The sequence below is a fragment of the Centroberyx affinis genome, unplaced genomic scaffold, assembly GCF_046629955.1.
Source record: "Centroberyx affinis isolate AG114_WGS23_722 - 3 ecotype Tasmania unplaced genomic scaffold, CSIRO-AGI_Caff_v1 ptg003744l_1, whole genome shotgun sequence".
NCBI classification, from domain to species: domain Eukaryota; kingdom Metazoa; phylum Chordata; class Actinopteri; order Beryciformes; family Berycidae; genus Centroberyx; species Centroberyx affinis.
The window spans coordinates 22501-39977 of NW_027281622.1; the positions used below are offsets into that span (position 1 = coordinate 22501).

Below are 17477 nucleotides of genomic sequence, written 5' to 3' on the forward strand. Positions count from 1 at the left end.
TGACCTGCCTGGTTTCTGCCTTCATTACATGCTGTACTCTGTGGCTGATGAGTGACAGGATCTGTCTAACATCAATTTATTTCACCTTTACTGTTTCTGTGCATCATTTTCACACCTGCCCCCCCCCCCTCTATTTCACAGCTGCCTCTCTCTCTGTCTGTTTTTATTTATCTCTCTATCTCTACTGCCTCTCTATCTGACTGCTATACAACAACAGTGATTCAAGCTATATCCAGTTGATGAAAGCTTTTCCACTGTCTGTTCTAAACAGCCGGTGTCTGGTAGCTCTTTCCTGGGAAATGTCCTGTGATGCATTTTACGTTTCCGGTTTGTTTGGGATCAACAGAAGAAGAAGAACTGGGTAGTTAGCATGAGCAGCGATAGCCACCATGGCTGAACAGACAGAGAAAAGAGAAAATCAAACTGCAGCAACAAGAAAATCCAAGCTCCGCCCACACTGTTTGATTGACAGGTGATCTGTGGGAGTACATTGCAGAAACACCACAGTGAGGCTGAGCAAGGGTTAGATGGAGACTACCGTATTTCCTCTAATAGTGACCGGTAGTCAATTAAAAGCTGGGTCTCTGATAATGGCCGGGGCCGTGGTCGTCATGAAATACAGGCCGGGGAAATAAACAAAGGAAAAAACAACGGTGGATACCGGTAAACTCCTGGTGCCTGTTATATAATGTAACTGTAGTTTGTAGTAACGTACAAGTGCCACAAGATGGCGGTATGCCACAAGACGGCTCGGCCGGCAGAAGTCTCTGGAACGTGCCGTCATCAATTACCGTAATTATCGTAATGCGTCGCAGTAACAAACAAACGGCTACCTAACGAACCCCAACAGAAGCAGATCAGAAAACAAGGAGGCTTCGTACTAAAATATGAGCAAATATACTTATCAAACAGAGGGAATTAGAAGTAAAGGCTTGTCTCTAATATAAGCCTGCTTCCAATAAAGGCCTGGTAGCCTCTGCAGCTGAGGGAAATAAAGGCCCGGGCCAATATTAGAGGAAATATGGTAATCCTGTTCCTCATACAGCAGCTAATGTTAAGTCAACGATATGTAGCAGCAGCATTAGCTACCTTAGCATGTTAGCAGCTGTAAGTAGGCTACAACTTTTCAACTTCATGTTTAACTGTTTACCATGAAGGTGTTTTGATAGATTTAAGGTCATGCAATGCTGGAAATCAATTTTAAGTGTATTTGGGGAATTATAAACATGTTAAAAGTAATGCTGTGTTGACAAATCTTTCCTACTGGGAATTTCAACTTGAAGGGCCGAAGTAGGAATTTGTAGGCTAATATCTGACTTTTTTGACATCTTTGGATCTCAGCACTACCTCTTCATATATAGTTACTCCAAAGCAGGAAGATGTGTTGCTCTCTTTCTCTCTCTCGCTTTCAAATCTGCCACTAGACCCCTATTTTCTACTTTACCCCTATTCTCCCCCTATTTTTGGTTGCCTCTCATAGTGTCTTATATTTTTTATTCTTTACCTTTTCACACTTTCTCACTTCTTCTGTCATCTCTTCTCCATTACAGCTCTCTTCTAAACGTGGAGCCCAGCTGGTTGAGTGGAGCAGAGAAATGGTCTGAAAGTCTATTCAGACAAAAAGCCGTTGTTCTCCTTTCTACTCTGCTCCATCTTGTCCATTTTCACTGTCAAATAAAAAATGAAGTGCATAGGGGAAATTGGGCGGTGTAATTTCTGTCCCATCTTTTCCTCCTCCTCTCTTTTCCCTTATTCCATCTCATTCGCTTCTTGATCTATCCCTCTATGTTATTCTGCTCTATTCAATTCAATGATCTGGCTCCATTCAGAAACAGAGTATTGCCCTTCAGGCCGACTGGCAGCAGTCTAGACTCTCTCCTCTTCTCTATTTTCTCTCCGTCCATCCCTCTTCTTCCCTAGTCTTTCTCTCTGTCTCTCCCCATTCGGATGGGATTAGTTTCTCCAGGGTAGGAAGAGTAATTATAATCATTACCTGAGCCACTCGTCAGTTTTAATCTGGTCTGATTTGACCATTTCAGTGATTTTCCACCTCAAAGTGATCTCATCAAATTTTATGAAATGAGCACGAAGTCTGAATCGCAGACATGAATGGCATGAACAGACAATTGGACAAGAATAATGTTCTGATTAGGTTCCTTTATTTAAGGTTAAAGGTCCATATTCTCCACTCTCCAGTGTTTTATTTTGTGTCTTGAGGTCCATTCAAAGCTGTGTGTGTGGTGTCATGAACCAAAAACACTCTCAATCCATTTCTCCACGTTCATTTTCCAGCATCTCTCTGAGCCTTACCAAGAACAGGCTGTTTCTGTCGCCGTGTCTTTAAGGCTCATTAATATTAACGACCCCTCTGTTCCGATTGGCTAACCGTTTCGAGAGTGAAACGTGACACTCCGCGGCCCGGCAGCTACAGGTAGGGAAAACTCTCCGGTAATAAACAATGACAACCGCTCAACCGCTTTGAAAAAAACACTTTGTTAGTCTATTATTTCTTACAAAAATGATAATGAGCGAACCTTTGTGACGCCACAAAGTTACGGAAGTCCAAACGGCTCGTTTAGAGGCTCGCTTTTCTAATATGGATTGTGTGGATTTAGCTTTGATACTTTCACCATGTTTAGATAGACCATCCAACTCCTTTATCATCACAGAGGAGAGGGGAGTCCTGCTTTACACCATATGGGACCTTTAAGGTTACGGTTAGGTTTAGGCCACTAAAACACTTTGGTCATGGTTAAATAAGAAAAACTTTCACTGAAAAGGAAAACTTCCCTCCAAGTAGAAAAGTTCTTCTCATGGTCTGAGAATTTAAATCCTGTTTGAAGAGACACCTTTGGGTTTCAGCTCACTGAAGCAGACGAATTATGCGCCAGCTATTTCCTGATTGCCAAATGATGATGTTAAATTTCTGTCTGTGAAAAATTTGTTTAAATGTGTAAATGGACTCATACTTTGTGGCTGTGAATTGTGTTTTTGAATTAGCGATGAGAATGTAGTGCAGTGTCTTATTTTCTGTTTGTTTCGGATGCAGCCAGCCAGGATTTGCACTCTGACGTTTATATCTGGGAACGTCCGAACTTCTCACATCCGTCTGGAATTTGGCGCTGACTAAAAACCATCTGGAGCAACGAGTAAAATAACAGGATTATGGCTAATATTTTATTACCATCGTTTCCTTTCTGAATGAGGCTATATCTCAGTCAGTCTATTCCTCTACTTTCTTTTACTTACTTTTATTATCTCCCTCCATCCCTCTGCCCCCTTTCTGTCTCTCCTCTACTCTTCTTCCTCCCGTTCCTTCTCTCTCGATTTTTAAAATGTACGATTTTTAAAGGGACAATAAGTAAGGTCTTTACTGCCCCATAGCACAAAATGACCATAATATAATCTGCGGGGGTTGATAGGGTTGTTGCCAATACCAATGACTCAATGATTATTTCGCCAGCTGATGAGATTTCTGACCTTCAAAACTCACTTTCTGGCCTGAACTCTGTTTTGGAACAGGAGCTGTACGTGGAATTTGCCTTTTTCACAAACACTGATGACATATTTCCACGGCCAGCTGATCCACCTGTTTGTAATGAAGTTTACCTCAACTCCCTTCACAACCCACTGACAATCATCTTCACATGTTGCCAGAGTCGCAGATTTGTTTTCCCTGGCAAACAAATCAAAGCTTGACAAAGGGGACACATTTTTTTTTTGAAGGATATCTCTTCAGAAGGTGAGTGTGGCTAAACTTGGTAGATCGTTTGTAGGTTAGCAAACGTTCAGTTAAGTGCTGGCTAATAATGTTAGTGTAACAGACTGTTCTATGTTTGCTATGTGCTTCTGTATGTGAGGTTCTGTGTCCCTCTGAGTTGCCGTAGGGCAGGATATAGAGTTGGCAGACTTCCGCTGTTGAGCATGTGTTGTGAGTGTCACAATATAGGAGGAAGCAGTTGCTGCTGGACATGTTTCTCGTCTCGTTTATTGTTTTTTTTATTAAGTTACACAGTTAGGCGAACCCAGGACGCTCGGTTACATTGGTGGCAACTGTGGTCTTCTACGAGCCGCTGTTTGTGTTTCTTTGTACGTGTCAAGCCGTTATTTGCGCTGTTTTATTAGCTTAGCTGCCCCAGTATAGCTAGCTGGCTAACCCCGCGCAGAGCTTCAAAGACTGTGCACAACTATGTTACGGACATGTGGTGTGGAGACGAGGACCCTTTTAAACCCGGCAAGGGGACGTTCGACAGGCGTTCGCCCGGCAGGGACGTCAGGGTTGACCAGCCCGCTCCCCTTTGCTGGCGATGGGAGCCAGAGTTTCCTCAGCTGGGTGAGGCAGTCGGAGGTGGCCGTCAGCGTGACTACGGGAGGCGGCGGCGACTGCAGTGGTGAGCTGGTGAGGATTCTCCCTACTCGCCTCAGCAAGTCGGCTTTCCTTCTATGGGACAGCCTTCCTGCTGCAGCCAACTCTATATCCTGCCCTACGGCAACTCAGAGGGACACAGAACCTCACATACAGAAGCACATAGCAAACATAGAACAGTCTGTTACATTAGCATTATAACTAGTTAGCTAAGTAACTTGCTGTGCAGCAAATAGCTACATATAACCAGCTTAACCATTTGCCTATAAGTGAGTTTTTAGAGAAGATTTAACTGTTCGTAGCCAGATAATTTGCTTCTGCTAAAACAACGTGTGCCTGGACAGTGTTTGATTCAGAAACTGTTTGTGCTGCCAGCTAATTTGTCTCATTTTGTCCCATTAAATTTCATTACACAGTCTCAAATATTGTTCATGAGCAAGTGACAGTGAGAGCTCGGTGTCATTGAAGAAGGTAGGCCTATATAGTAGCACTTGGAGTAGGCGCCATTTTGTCAGTACTAGCTAGCTGCATGCTTAGCCTGCTATTGTTCACTGTGTGTGAAAGTGTGAAAATGGCTGATTTGAAGACATGATGCCGATGGTGCTGCAGTTCCTATTGGTCGCCCATGGAGGCTGATGAAAGTCATAGATTAGTTAATGTCCCTTTAAAGGTTCATTAAACTCAATGCAAAATGTGCTGTCAACACAGGTGACAAAAACAACTTCATCTGTCTGACCTGCGGTGCAGAACTCGATGATCTCGCTCCACTGAGAAACGGCGTAGTCTCCGTCAGGCTGTTTGGCGGCGGTCTGCACGGCGACGGTGTACTCCGTCCGCGGGCTCAGGAACCAATGGCCTCGCACCGTCATGGGCAGCGGCACCGCCTTCGCCACCAGCTTGGTCGGCACGTCCTGCACCGCAGAGCAAACACGAAGGATCAGAGAGGCGAGAAAGGAGGAGGAGGAGAGCGTCAGTTTGGATAAGAGGGTCAGATAAATGCAAAAAAAATTGAAATGCAGAAGGTAGGATAGGTAGAGACAGAGAGAGAGAGAGAGAGAGAGAGAGAGAGAGAGAGAGACCAAGTTAGAGAAAGAACAAGACAGGAGGAGAAAATGAAAAACAGAGAGAAAGCAAGTGGGGAACATATCGATTGACCGCTGTTACAGCTCATTAAACCGAAATTTATCACTAACCTCACATTAAATTACAAAGTAATTTAGGCTTATAACTGCCTTCTGGCTCAGAGTATCTGTCTTGTCTCCTCCTAGGTTTCTTTTCAAGGAAACAAATTAGTAATTACTGGTAAATGATCAAGCTATAATATCTGTTTCCTTGGCTTTATTTATGGCACGTTACTGTGCCCTTAATGTGAGGTAAATTTCTATATTTATGGCTACAAAAACATATATTGAATTGGTGGAGTATAATAAAGTGAATCATAAAATAAGTGAATACAAATAATCTATATTGCTTCGAAATGTTGCATGAACATCTGTGCAATGAAAAAAATACTACTGATTATACTATTGAGATCAATTATAAAAAGACAATAACCATTGGAGATACTTCATAATGATGTAGGGAATGAGAATTCGCTGATTTCGATGATAAGCTTAATAGAGAAGTTCAAAAAGCATACAAGCCAAATCATAAAACAGTGAGGAGTAATGGAAAGCAGTAGCCTAATAAAAACATCAAAACAGTTAAAAGGCAATCGTGTTAAAGTGCATCTTTAAAGTGCAGGACAGGACAGTCTGGAGCGTCTTTGACAGCAGAGACGGATTATGTTTGGAAATATTTTAAATGCCGTAATCATTTTGAGCAGGACTGAGTGTTGCAGGGGCAGCCGTCCAATGAACAGGCAGACAGGAAGAGATGAGGATGACATCTGAGGATTAAAGCGTCACTTAGCCAATCACTTCAGTTCACTGTGGGAAAAACACGAAGGTTAACAAACTGCAGGACGAGCTTTCCTGAAGTGTTTTAAAGGTGTAAAGCAGGACTCCCCTTGCCTCTGTGATGATAAAGGAGTTGGATGGTCTATCTAAACATGGTGAAAGTATCAAAACTAAATCCACACAATCCATATTAGTGCAGCGAGCCTCTAAACGAGCCGTTTGGACTTCCGTAACTTTGTGACGTCACAAAGGTTCGCTCATTATCATTTCTGTAAGAAATAATAGACTAACAAAGTGTTTTTTTCAAAGCCGTTGAGCGGTTGTCATTGTTTATTACCGGAGAGTTTTCCCTACCTGTAGCCGCCGGGCCGCGGAGTCTCACGTTTCACTCTCGAAACGGTTAGCCGATCGGAACGGAGGGGTCGTTAATATTAATGAGCCTTAAAGACACGGAGACAGAAACGGCCTGTTCTTGGTAAGGCTCAGAGAGATGCTGGAAAGTGAACGTGGAGAAATGGATTGAGAGTGTTTTTGGTTCATGACACCACATGGTGATCTTATCCTGACTTACAATTAGTGAGCAGGTAGGATTTAATGCCTTACTACTACTACTACTACTAGTACTAATACTCCTACTACTACTAATACTACTACTCCTAGCACCCCTACTTTTACTCCTCCTACTTCTACTACTCCTACCAGTACCAGTAACCTTTAGTAGTTCCCACCTTGTGTTTGAACTTGTTGGAGTTCTTGTTCTCCTTCTTGTTGAGGTCGATGAAGTAGTGAGTGATCCTGTCTCTGCCTCGGCTCTCCATGTCCCAGCTGATCTTGAACGAGTCGCAGGTGATGTTACTGATCCGGATCTGCTGTGGAACCGGCAGGTCGTCCAGATCCCCGATCCCACTGTCTGCTGACTTAGTGCCTGGGAGAGAGAGGAGAGGCTTGGTTTTACTTTTCAGTTTTAAAATCCCTTCGTCACACGTGCATGCAAATAAAGGTAGGTAGGTGCACACACACACACACACACACACACACACACACACACACCAAGATGTTTCACCATATGTAAATTTGTCAAGTGCTTCTTCATTCTTATTTTCATCTCATTTTACCCTTATTTATTGCTTGTTTTCTATAAAATACCTTGTGACAAACTGTTAGTAGCTATGAATAAATTTGACCAGACTTTATTGCACAATTCATGCTAGGTGTCACATTCACATTGTGGCAGTGAGATAGATGGCAAACCAGATGTTCGTTGTTTTCAACAGGACAATGACGGCAAACTTTTCTGGTGTAAAGTACTGCCAACTGCAAAAGTTCAATATCCAAACTTTTTACCTCCGCCAAGGAGATTATGTTTTCAGTGCCGTTTGTTTGTTTGTCTGTTTGTCTGTTAGCAGGATTACGGAAAAACTACTGGCCCAATTTTCATGAAACTTCGTGGAAGGGTGCAGCATGGGCCAAGGAAGAACCCATTAAATTTTGGAGCGGATCCGGATCTGACTCACAAACAAGCACGGACCTTATTGGTGGAGGTCTGCCCTCTCCCAGTGCCCTTCTAGTTCTTTCTATGATGATGGTGAAGACAAACCAGACATTAAGAAATCAGCCAAAATGGATATACACATATATATTTGTGCACTTCCTCTTCCAATGAAGATAAATTAGTGATTCTACTTCTAACCGACCATGTTAGAGTCCAGAGAACCAAGGTGTATCGCCAAGTTTTGGTTTGGCTGAGTCATTCCTATTCCTTTTCCTTCCTTTGGCTTCCTCTTCATAATAATAATTATCTTTATTCATGAAGCACTTTTCAATAAACAGTTACAAACTGCAATGAGAGCAAGGTGAAAAATATAAAAACAAGACAAGAACATAAAAGTAAACCATAAAAGAGAGGTCAAAGGAAATGAATAAAAGATCATTACAGCAAGGCTATAAAAGTGAGTTTGAGAAGTGATTAAAAGTTAGATTAAAAGATGATACTGATGAGAGAGATAAAGAGAGAGAGAGAGAGAGAGAGAGGAAGAAAGTGGAGGGAGCGAGAGAGAAAGACAGAACAGCAGGAAAAGAGAGACAGAGAGAAAGAAAGGAAGAGGACATTTCTAAAGAACCAGTTTGTTTTAATCTTGTGCTGTCAGTCGTTTTATAGAAGTAGGCGTCACTTTGAAATCATATGACTTTATATATTCTGTTTCTATAAAAAGCCACAGAAACGTCTAAAATCCCCCGTTAAACCATGTTAGGAGGCACGTCAATAATGGATATGCTTACACACACACATACACACACACACACACACACACACACACACACACACACACACACACACACACACACACTCAGATAGGCTTTTCAGTCACATTTGGGTCACTAAATGAGTGACCTACCCCTTCAGGCAAGATAGATGGAGCCATGCTGGAGGGTGTTTGTGTGTGTGTGTGTGTGTGTGTGTGTGTGTGTGTGTGTGTGTGTGTGTGTGTGTGTGTGAAATTGGGACGAGGGTCAACAGGATGACAGATTAGAGTGCAGAGAGGGGAAAGAGCAAATGAATGAATGAAAGAAAGTGTAAATGAGTGAATGAATGATTGTGCAAACAGATGAATGAATAAAAGTGTGTGTTTGTGACTAAATTAATGGATAGATGGATGAATTCATAAATTAATGAGTGAGTGAGTGGTGGCATATATGGTACAGTATAAATGGTATACTGTATATTGTGCTACATGAGAGATAAGTCTCTCATCGAGTGAAAGAGACCTATTTTATTTATATTTATCAAATATATCAAATATAATCTTTATCATTGTACATAAGTACAAAAGGCCTATTTCTATTTTCATCAAATAATGCTAAAGGTTAAATTTCACTCTGTTTATGACTAAAGTTCATGCAGATATTCAAAATATGTTTCTGTTTTTACATTCACCTGTTTGTTTGTTTTTTTATGCAAGATAGCTCAAATGGTAGCGAATGCATTTAGATAAATTATGGAATAATGTAAATCTGGTGACAGATCGCAGAAAGCCAAAGGATCATTTGACTGGATCTCAGCAGTGATTCTGATCTGGGATATACAACCATTAGACGATTTAGGTTTTTTAGCCTGAACTATTACGCTGCGTTCAAGTTCTGGTGGGAAAGTCCGACATCGGGGAATTCCAAGTCGGCTGCTTTCACATGCTATTTTGTCAGAGAATCAAACCCAGAAGACAAGAGAGAGAGACTTCTAGTCTATAACATCCTGGTTTTATTGCTGTCACTGCATTCCACTATTATAATTATTATACAGTATATCATCCAATATTTCCATAATCACTGTCTTTCTTTCTCTGGCTCTCTCAGTGTTTCTGTGTTTAAATTAAGATGGAATGAACGAATAAATATAAAAAATAGGTTTTGTCTATTTTTACTTTCCCTCTATACATGAAAAAGGATTGTAATCCATAGAGCTGCAGTGAGTGCAAAGAGCAATATCCTGTATCTGTATAGAGCAGCAACGCATAGACCCATGAATAATAGAAGCTGAAGCAAATCCATAATATAGGCAGCAGAGAGGCAAGGCAATTTTATTTATGTAGCACCATTCAGACACAAGGCAATTCAAAGTGCTTTACAAGGGCAAAGAAATACATTAAAAATAGGACATTATGATGACATTAAGATTGCATTTGAAGGACATTAAAAGCAAGAAGACAAAAACCCCCCCCAAAAAAACAAGCAAGTAAATAGTTAAAGATTAAAAAGAGAGAGGTTGGAGATGTGGGTTTGCAGTTGAAGGCTGGTCTGCTGTCTGTGCATCACCACATGACATGATGAGCCTGTATGGGAAACACTGCATCTCTTAGCCCAAGACGCCCTCTAGAGGACATATGACGAAGCGTTGGTGACTGACTGACTGTCTGTCTGTCTCTCTGATCTGAATATGGCTGGTGATGCCCTCAGCTGCATTGTGGGAAAACCACACTTTGGCTGATTATCAAATCCAAGAACACCAAGTGGACACCTGTGTCCTTGTGGAGAAAGTTTTTCCCGAGTCGTCTTGGCGAGAACGATCTTCTCCTGAAAGTGAACAGAGAAGCTTCCTGACAAGTTTCAGATGGACTGTGAGCTTCAAGTTATGCGTTGATTAATTAAAGGAATAGTTCACCCAAAAATGAAAATTCAGTCATTATCTACTCAGCTTGTGCGCCCGCTTCAGACGGGGTGCGCGCTAACATGAACGCGACTTTGAGCTCAGCGGCTACAGTGAAGATTTCGGATTAAAAAAAAGGGTGTAAATGACTCTTTTCAAGTCAACTTGGAATCTCGGGGCTTCCGGAGACTTGGATTACGCCGGACGAGCTGTATGGAGCCATTTTATGGTTTTTTTTGGTTGTTTTTTTTAAAAGTTTTTAAAACAAGTCCCCAGCAACTTTGGTTGTTTAGGAGAATGCTGCAACGCTGTTTCGCTGTGAAGCTCCAGGACTGTTTTGTGGACTAAGAAACTTCACCCGACTTTCCATCGGCATGGGGGTGAGGAGATAATGACTTAATTTTCATTTTTGGGTGAACTATTCCTTTAAAACACACAGCTGTTCATTTCCCCACCTCAATCAAGGATTGCGTCACATCTCGACTGCCCGCCCACCTCTGCTGCTTTTTGGTTTTCTGGTTTGCTAAATTTTCTACGTAGCTACATTATCCCACATCTTGTCACTCACCAGCTCAGCAAGATGAGTGACAGGTGTCGGGGCGGGAACTTGACCAACTGAGGGAGAGGAAGGCGGGACTAACAATACACTTCCTGTCTGAGGGGAAAAACATGGATCTGATCTGGATGTTTTCAGGCTCATCGGGGTTAGAGTTCAGGTCGTGCCTTCAGGGGTTAATCCCACACAGCAGGCTTGATTAAACGCACACACACACACACACACACACACACACACACACACACACACACACACCACTTCACTTTCCCTCTGAGTTAATCTTGCTTGATTGCACGTCACACACGTATTTTATACGCTTTATTTCCATCCAGTTAATTAAATTACACTCTGTAATACGATTTGAAATGTTTTCAATGAAGTTCAATGTTGTTTAAGATTATTTAAGGATACAAAAAAGCATATAGTCTCATCCTCAAATACACACACACACACACACACAGTTATTCTACACTTGCAGAGTTAATCCTGGGCAGGTTGTAATCCTCTTACATCATCAATCAGTTAGCCTCTTCCCTCAACCAGAGGGAGGGGGAGAGAGAGAGAGAGAGAGAGAGAGAGAGAGAGAGAGAGAGAGAGAGAGAGAGAGAGAGAGAGAGAGAGAGAGAGGATGGATGTAGCATTGTTCTGTTTCTGTCGTCGTTCTGACTCTTTGACCTGATGCTGTCATGTTGTTTTTTTTTTGTTTTTTGTAATAAATCCACAGAGTCACAGCTCAGCGTGGTAGTGGAGCAGTTAGTCTGATGTTCAGACCGGAGGGTTGTCGGTTCAAAACCCAGCTGGGAGAAATCAAGACTCTCTCTCCAGTCTCTCCACAGCTACTGTCCACATGCCCTGTAGCAACTGATAATGTAATAAATGCTACTATAATACTACTGGATCTACTGTAATACTGCTACCAATAATAATAATAATAACTATTTTTTCCCAGGTAAAAAATGTGTGTGTAAGAATCGGATATAAATATGGCTCCAAATAGGGCTGGGCGATAATTCAATATTATCGTTTATCGTCTTTCAGTGGAATCATATCGTCATGATATGAAGATATTTTGATATCATGACACACATTTCTGCTGTCTAAATTGATGATGACAAGCAAATTTTACTTAAAAACTCTGATAAAATGAGGTATGGTAGGAATATTATTTGAATATTTCAGTTTTGTTTGACATCACACCTAACATTACCATTCGGTTCAATGAGATGAACATTAATTTGATTATTTAACATGATTTTGCATACATGAACCATATCGTGATATATATTGATATCGAGAAAAATCCTTATGATTATCATGATATTGATTTCATCCATATCGCCCAGCCCTAGCTCCAAACGTGTTGTTCTCTAACCTGGAAATCAAGCCCAGCTGCAGTGGTTTGCTCCACATACTGTACATCCTCTCTGCTCCTCTCATAAATACATTAATCCACAGATTATATTCTGGTCGTCAGTCAGATTATAGAATATTCTGCTGCGTTCTCACGTGAGATTAGAATATATTCTGTTGTTGTTGCTGCTCCGGATCCTCTTTACTGTCTTTGAGGATTATCTGTGTGGTTTTGTGTATGGACAATTTATTTTACTGTAGATTATTGTGAAATTGATCGTATTCGCCGTTGGCCATTTCAAGCCTGTGGAGAGACAAAAACTCAAATCTTTAGTGTCTGTGATTTATTATTGCTGCGTCCAGAAGGCACCATTTCAATCCTGTTTTACATTGGAAGGGATATTATATTATTATGATATGATTGTAATAAATTTTGTTCCATTGATACGAATGGTTGCAGCCATTGTACATAGAGTGAAAAGCTGTATTAGCATAGTATGGTATGTATATATTAGCCCAGTGAGCTGCAGGTGCTGTTTTGCTAGCATCATTGTTTTAAAGCGTTTAAAGTGTTTAGTTTTATTATTATTATTTATCATTATTATTGTTATTATTATTTAGCATTAACTAACCCTTAACTTAGTGACCCTTATTGTAAAGTGTTACCTCATTATTATTATTATTATTATTAAAACATTCACATCGCTGTTTGGTATTATTACTTGATAAATTACTAAAATGATGACTTGATTATCAAAATTATAATCAATTCATTTTCTGTCGATGGAATAATCGACAAATTTTTGATGTGAGATCAGGCTGTGATTTCTCTAACTGACCTCTCCTTCCCATTAAATTAATTAGAAGGTTTATAATGAGAAGAATCCGTCTGGCGGGGGGGAATGGCTTTTAGACGCTGCGTGTGTGTGTGTGTGTGTGGTGTGTGTCTGAGTGTGTGTGTGCATGTGTGTAGTCGGTAATTACTGTTAAGACTTGACAGTTCAGCTCATCTTTTGGAAAAAGTTGCTGAATGCTTTTTCACACACGCACACACACACACACACACACACACACACTTTGTCTCAGTTCACTTCCCTCTCTGGTTTCTGGATGTACCAATTAAAGCATTCAGACTGTCCTTATTGTTAATTTACCACTCAGACTGCCTGCTGACAGCCTGTGGTTTTCTACCTATTTCATATGCAAATCCAGCAGAGACAGAGAGAGCAGGACGGAGCGGGACGGCTCCCAAACGTCTGCAGGGGTGAGAGGAGACACGGCCGAGGTGCTGCTTTGTTATTTGCAGGCATGAGCGCACTCTTTAAAGGCCACATCCACATTAATACGTTTTAAAATGCCGTTTTTAAAATCAAAACGATCTCCGTCAACACGAGCGTTTCAGAAATAATCTCCGTCCATACTAACACGCCTGAAAACGCATATCACATGACCGTTCACGTACACACTGGGCATGTGCGTGCCGGGGTAAACAGGAAGCAGTTTGTCTACTCTGCGGTCGGTTGCTTAGCTGCAGAAAATACTACGGAGGAAGAACAGCAATGGAGAAAAGTACGACCAGAGATTTTTTAGACAACAAGGTCAGCAACGCCTGTAATTCGTTATCCATGTTGAATTAACCACTGGTACTCAAGGCTCATGTTGTTTGTTTTCTTCCGGAAAAGGGTCACGTGATAGGGGCGTGACGAATCAGGGAAGGACACGTCGTGACTGATAAGAGCCAATCAGGAAGCGAACGTGGGCGTCTGCGTCATCGTTTTCAAAAGTCTCCGTTTCCTGGAGTTTTCCAACTAAAACGGGGTCAGCAGCGTTTTCAAAAGTCTCAGTTTTAGGGGTCGGAAAACGCCGTAGTAGTGTGAACCCTAGGCGTAAACGTAGCAAAAGTTATGCGTTTTAAAATAAAAACGTATTAGTGTGGATGTGGCCTAACAAGCTGTTCCAGGGATAAAAAGCATATTAAAGAGTAACTAAACCCCACCTAAATCTGTGGTGAAGCCTGACACCTAATGGTGAAAAGTAGGGTACTGAACTGGTCATCTGCTATTGGCTGGTCTCTGTGCCCTGTGATGTCACCCTCTATAGAGTTCAACAGGTGGTGACAACCCATCATTTGGGTTTGGGGTTTAGTTACCCTTTAAACTGTCCAGACACGTATATTCATCTTCATAAAGTTAAAGCTATAATATGCAGTTTTCCTTTTTGCCTTGACTGGAAGGTCGCTGGTTCAAAATCAGCAGTGCAGGAAAACTTGATTCATGAATTCAAAGGAAAAAATCCCTTCAGATCCTCTCATACTGTTAAATATCATCAATCTGTGATGTTCAGTACATTCCGGGAGGTAGTTTTCCAGGAGTGTCGTATGCTTCTACTTAAGTTGAGTGATTTCCTACGTTTCCCAGAATGCCTTTCAACTAACCTCCAGAGAAGTGGGCTGAACTTGTTGCACTCAGCTGACGGTTTTACAAAAGTGGTGATGACGAATAGCAAGAGCAAGAGAGCGAGAGTTTGCAGTCGAGAAAAATCCGTTATTTATTATTCAGAACTCAACCTTGACTCTCTGCTGCATTAATGCATTCTGGTCTCTCTCCTGCTCCTGTGGGTGGAGAAACTGGTCTCTCTCCTCTTCTCCGATGGATTTCTCCCTGTGTGATTGTTGAACGTCTCTCGGTGCAAAATGGCGGCTCTAGAAAGAAGAAGCCCTCGCTCTTTGATTCTGAGGGACTGACACCAAAACCTGACTGTTTACCGCTGAGGTTTTACATCCTGGAACATTTTCTCATATCAAACTCCTGCTGGAGCTGCTGGAGACATCTGGAGGTGACTAGAGTTGTCACGGTGATGCCGTTTTGACACCGGTGTTGTTTCCCTCCTCAACACCGGCCACACCGGTTATACCGCCTGTCGCCACTAGAGGGTCTAAGCACTATCAAAGTCAGCGTCACTACGATGAAAATGAAACTTAAAATTCCTCTCCAAACTCACGTTAACGACATTTGTAAACGGTAACACTTTTTAATCAGCGATGTATAACACTGCTCAACACTCAGGTAGTTAGTAATTAGTAATGTGAGTGCAGGTCAGATTCTGGCATATTGCCCTTCTTTAGGCTCCCATTGGATTGTACTGGACACATTGCTGTCACTAGGTAAGGACAAATAATTCATCCTATTCATCCTAATCTGTCATATTAGTGATCAGATTTAGTGATCGGTATGTTTTTAGTATGTCCATGTATCATTTTGTAGCCTAACTTGAACATGGAAGCTCTGAATATGTGCTTTTATTTTACAAAATACAAAATAACGGTATTCCCAGTGTGGACTCCAAGACCGCATGCCACCGGTAACACCGCCCACCGCAACAATCCTAGAGGTGACATCACCTCGTCTACGATTGGCCGGTTATCCACCAAGAAGAAAAACACAACAAACTGAATAGAGCCGGGAGTGAAAAGAACATCACTAACAGCTGCTTTTTAACAGAGTGAAAGTGTTTTAGGGTTGATTTTCCCTTTACTATATTATAGAAGTCCCACTTTTTACTGCATGATTGCTGCTTCCAACAGGAATTATTACCTCTCTCCCTCTCTCTCTCCGTCTCTCTCTCCATTCTCTTTCCTCTCCTCTTTCTTTCCTCTTCTCGTCCTCACGCTCTCATCACTGATTCTCATCCTTCGCTCTCTCATTCAGAACAGAACGCACTCTGACTCCGTTCCGGTCTCGGAGGAACGGTTAAAAGCCTCTCGGCCCGCTGAGGAAACGCACTCAGGGAGCTTATTATGTGACTCATGTTGTACGAGCAGCGGGGAGGCTGTTGTCACGACGACACAGACCGAAGGCTGGGTCAGGACCACAGCTGGATCACAGGCTGATAAAGGACTTAAATTGTCGTTTACATTCTGTTATATCGTATCGTTGGCTGTATCGGATCGTGAAGCCCATACCACGTATCGTATCATATCGTATTGTGAGATAAGCAGATCATCCCAACTACTAAAGGTCTTAGATTACTTGATGCCTCCTTTAAAGGTCCCATATTCTGTGTGGTGTGTGGCGTCATGAACCAAAAACACTCTCAATCCATTTTAACACGTTCATTTTCCAGCATCTCTCTGAGCCTTACCAAGAACAGGCTGTTTCTGTCACCGTGTCTTTAAGGCTCATTAATATTAACGACCCCTCCGTTCCGATTGGCTAACCGTTTCCAGAGTGAAACGTGAGACGCCGCGGCCCGGCAGCTACAGGTAGGGAAAACTCTCCGGTAATAAACAATGACAACCGCTCAACCGCTTTGAAATAAACACTTTGTTAGTCTATTATTTCTTACAAAAATGATAATGACCGAACTTTTGTGACGTCACAAAGTTACAGAAGTCCAAACGGCTCGTATAGAGGCTCGCTTTTCTAATATGGATTGTGTGGATTTAGTTTTGATACTTTCACCATGTTTAGATAGACCATCCAACTCCTTTATCATCACAGAGGCAAGGGGAGTCCTGCTTTACATGATATGGGACCTTTAATTTTGGAGAAACAGTGTTATGCCTCCATAAACATCTGTGTAACACTAAATGAATAAAGTGTAAGTTCAGCAAGGTGACAGTAAACATGTCGCCCCCCCCACTAATGATGAAGTCCCCATCTGGGCCAATCAGGAACAAATATGTCATTGTCTTGTTTTGAGCTGTAACTGTTATTCCCCCTCAGGCCAATCAGTGTCATGTTGAATGGAGGAACGCAGCAGTGAGTTGCATCAGTTCCTCAAGTTTTGACACACGGATGAGCCAATGAACGATAGTTAAACCCACATCAGCGAGAAATTCTGTAAGAAGCAAACCAAGAACATCGGGTCCAAGCCAAGTCCATAAAAACTGAGTAGAAGTCAAAGATTAGAGTAGATGCTCAGTGGTTTTGGCTTAAAATCCCTAAAAAACAAGAGGTGCATGATTTAAAGTCTGAATCTAAATCTAATAGGGACAACTAGTTTCACCCCCTGGCCATGAAACCTGCCTGATTCTTTACTGACTGCTTATACACACACATAGAAAAACACACACACACACACACACACACACACACACACACACACACACACACACACACACACACAGCGTCGTGGATGAGGCAGCAGGTTTAACACATAATCTCT

General features: G+C 41.8%; 1 protein-coding gene across 1 annotated transcript in view; it reads right to left on the bottom strand.

Annotated features, from left to right (window-relative positions):
- The window catches only part of LOC139662268 (phytanoyl-CoA hydroxylase-interacting protein-like), a gene marked incomplete at its 5' end in the record, with an annotated part of 12334 nt that extends 5145 nt beyond the window's left edge, over positions 1 to 7189 (bottom strand). The window contains 2 exons of the mRNA XM_071540909.1: positions 5103 to 5277; positions 6993 to 7189. Of these exons, the coding sequence (XP_071397010.1) occupies positions 5103 to 5277; positions 6993 to 7189 (372 nt within the window). The remainder of the gene's footprint in view (positions 1 to 5102; positions 5278 to 6992) is intronic.
- Between the last annotated feature and the right edge of the window lie 10288 nt (positions 7190 to 17477).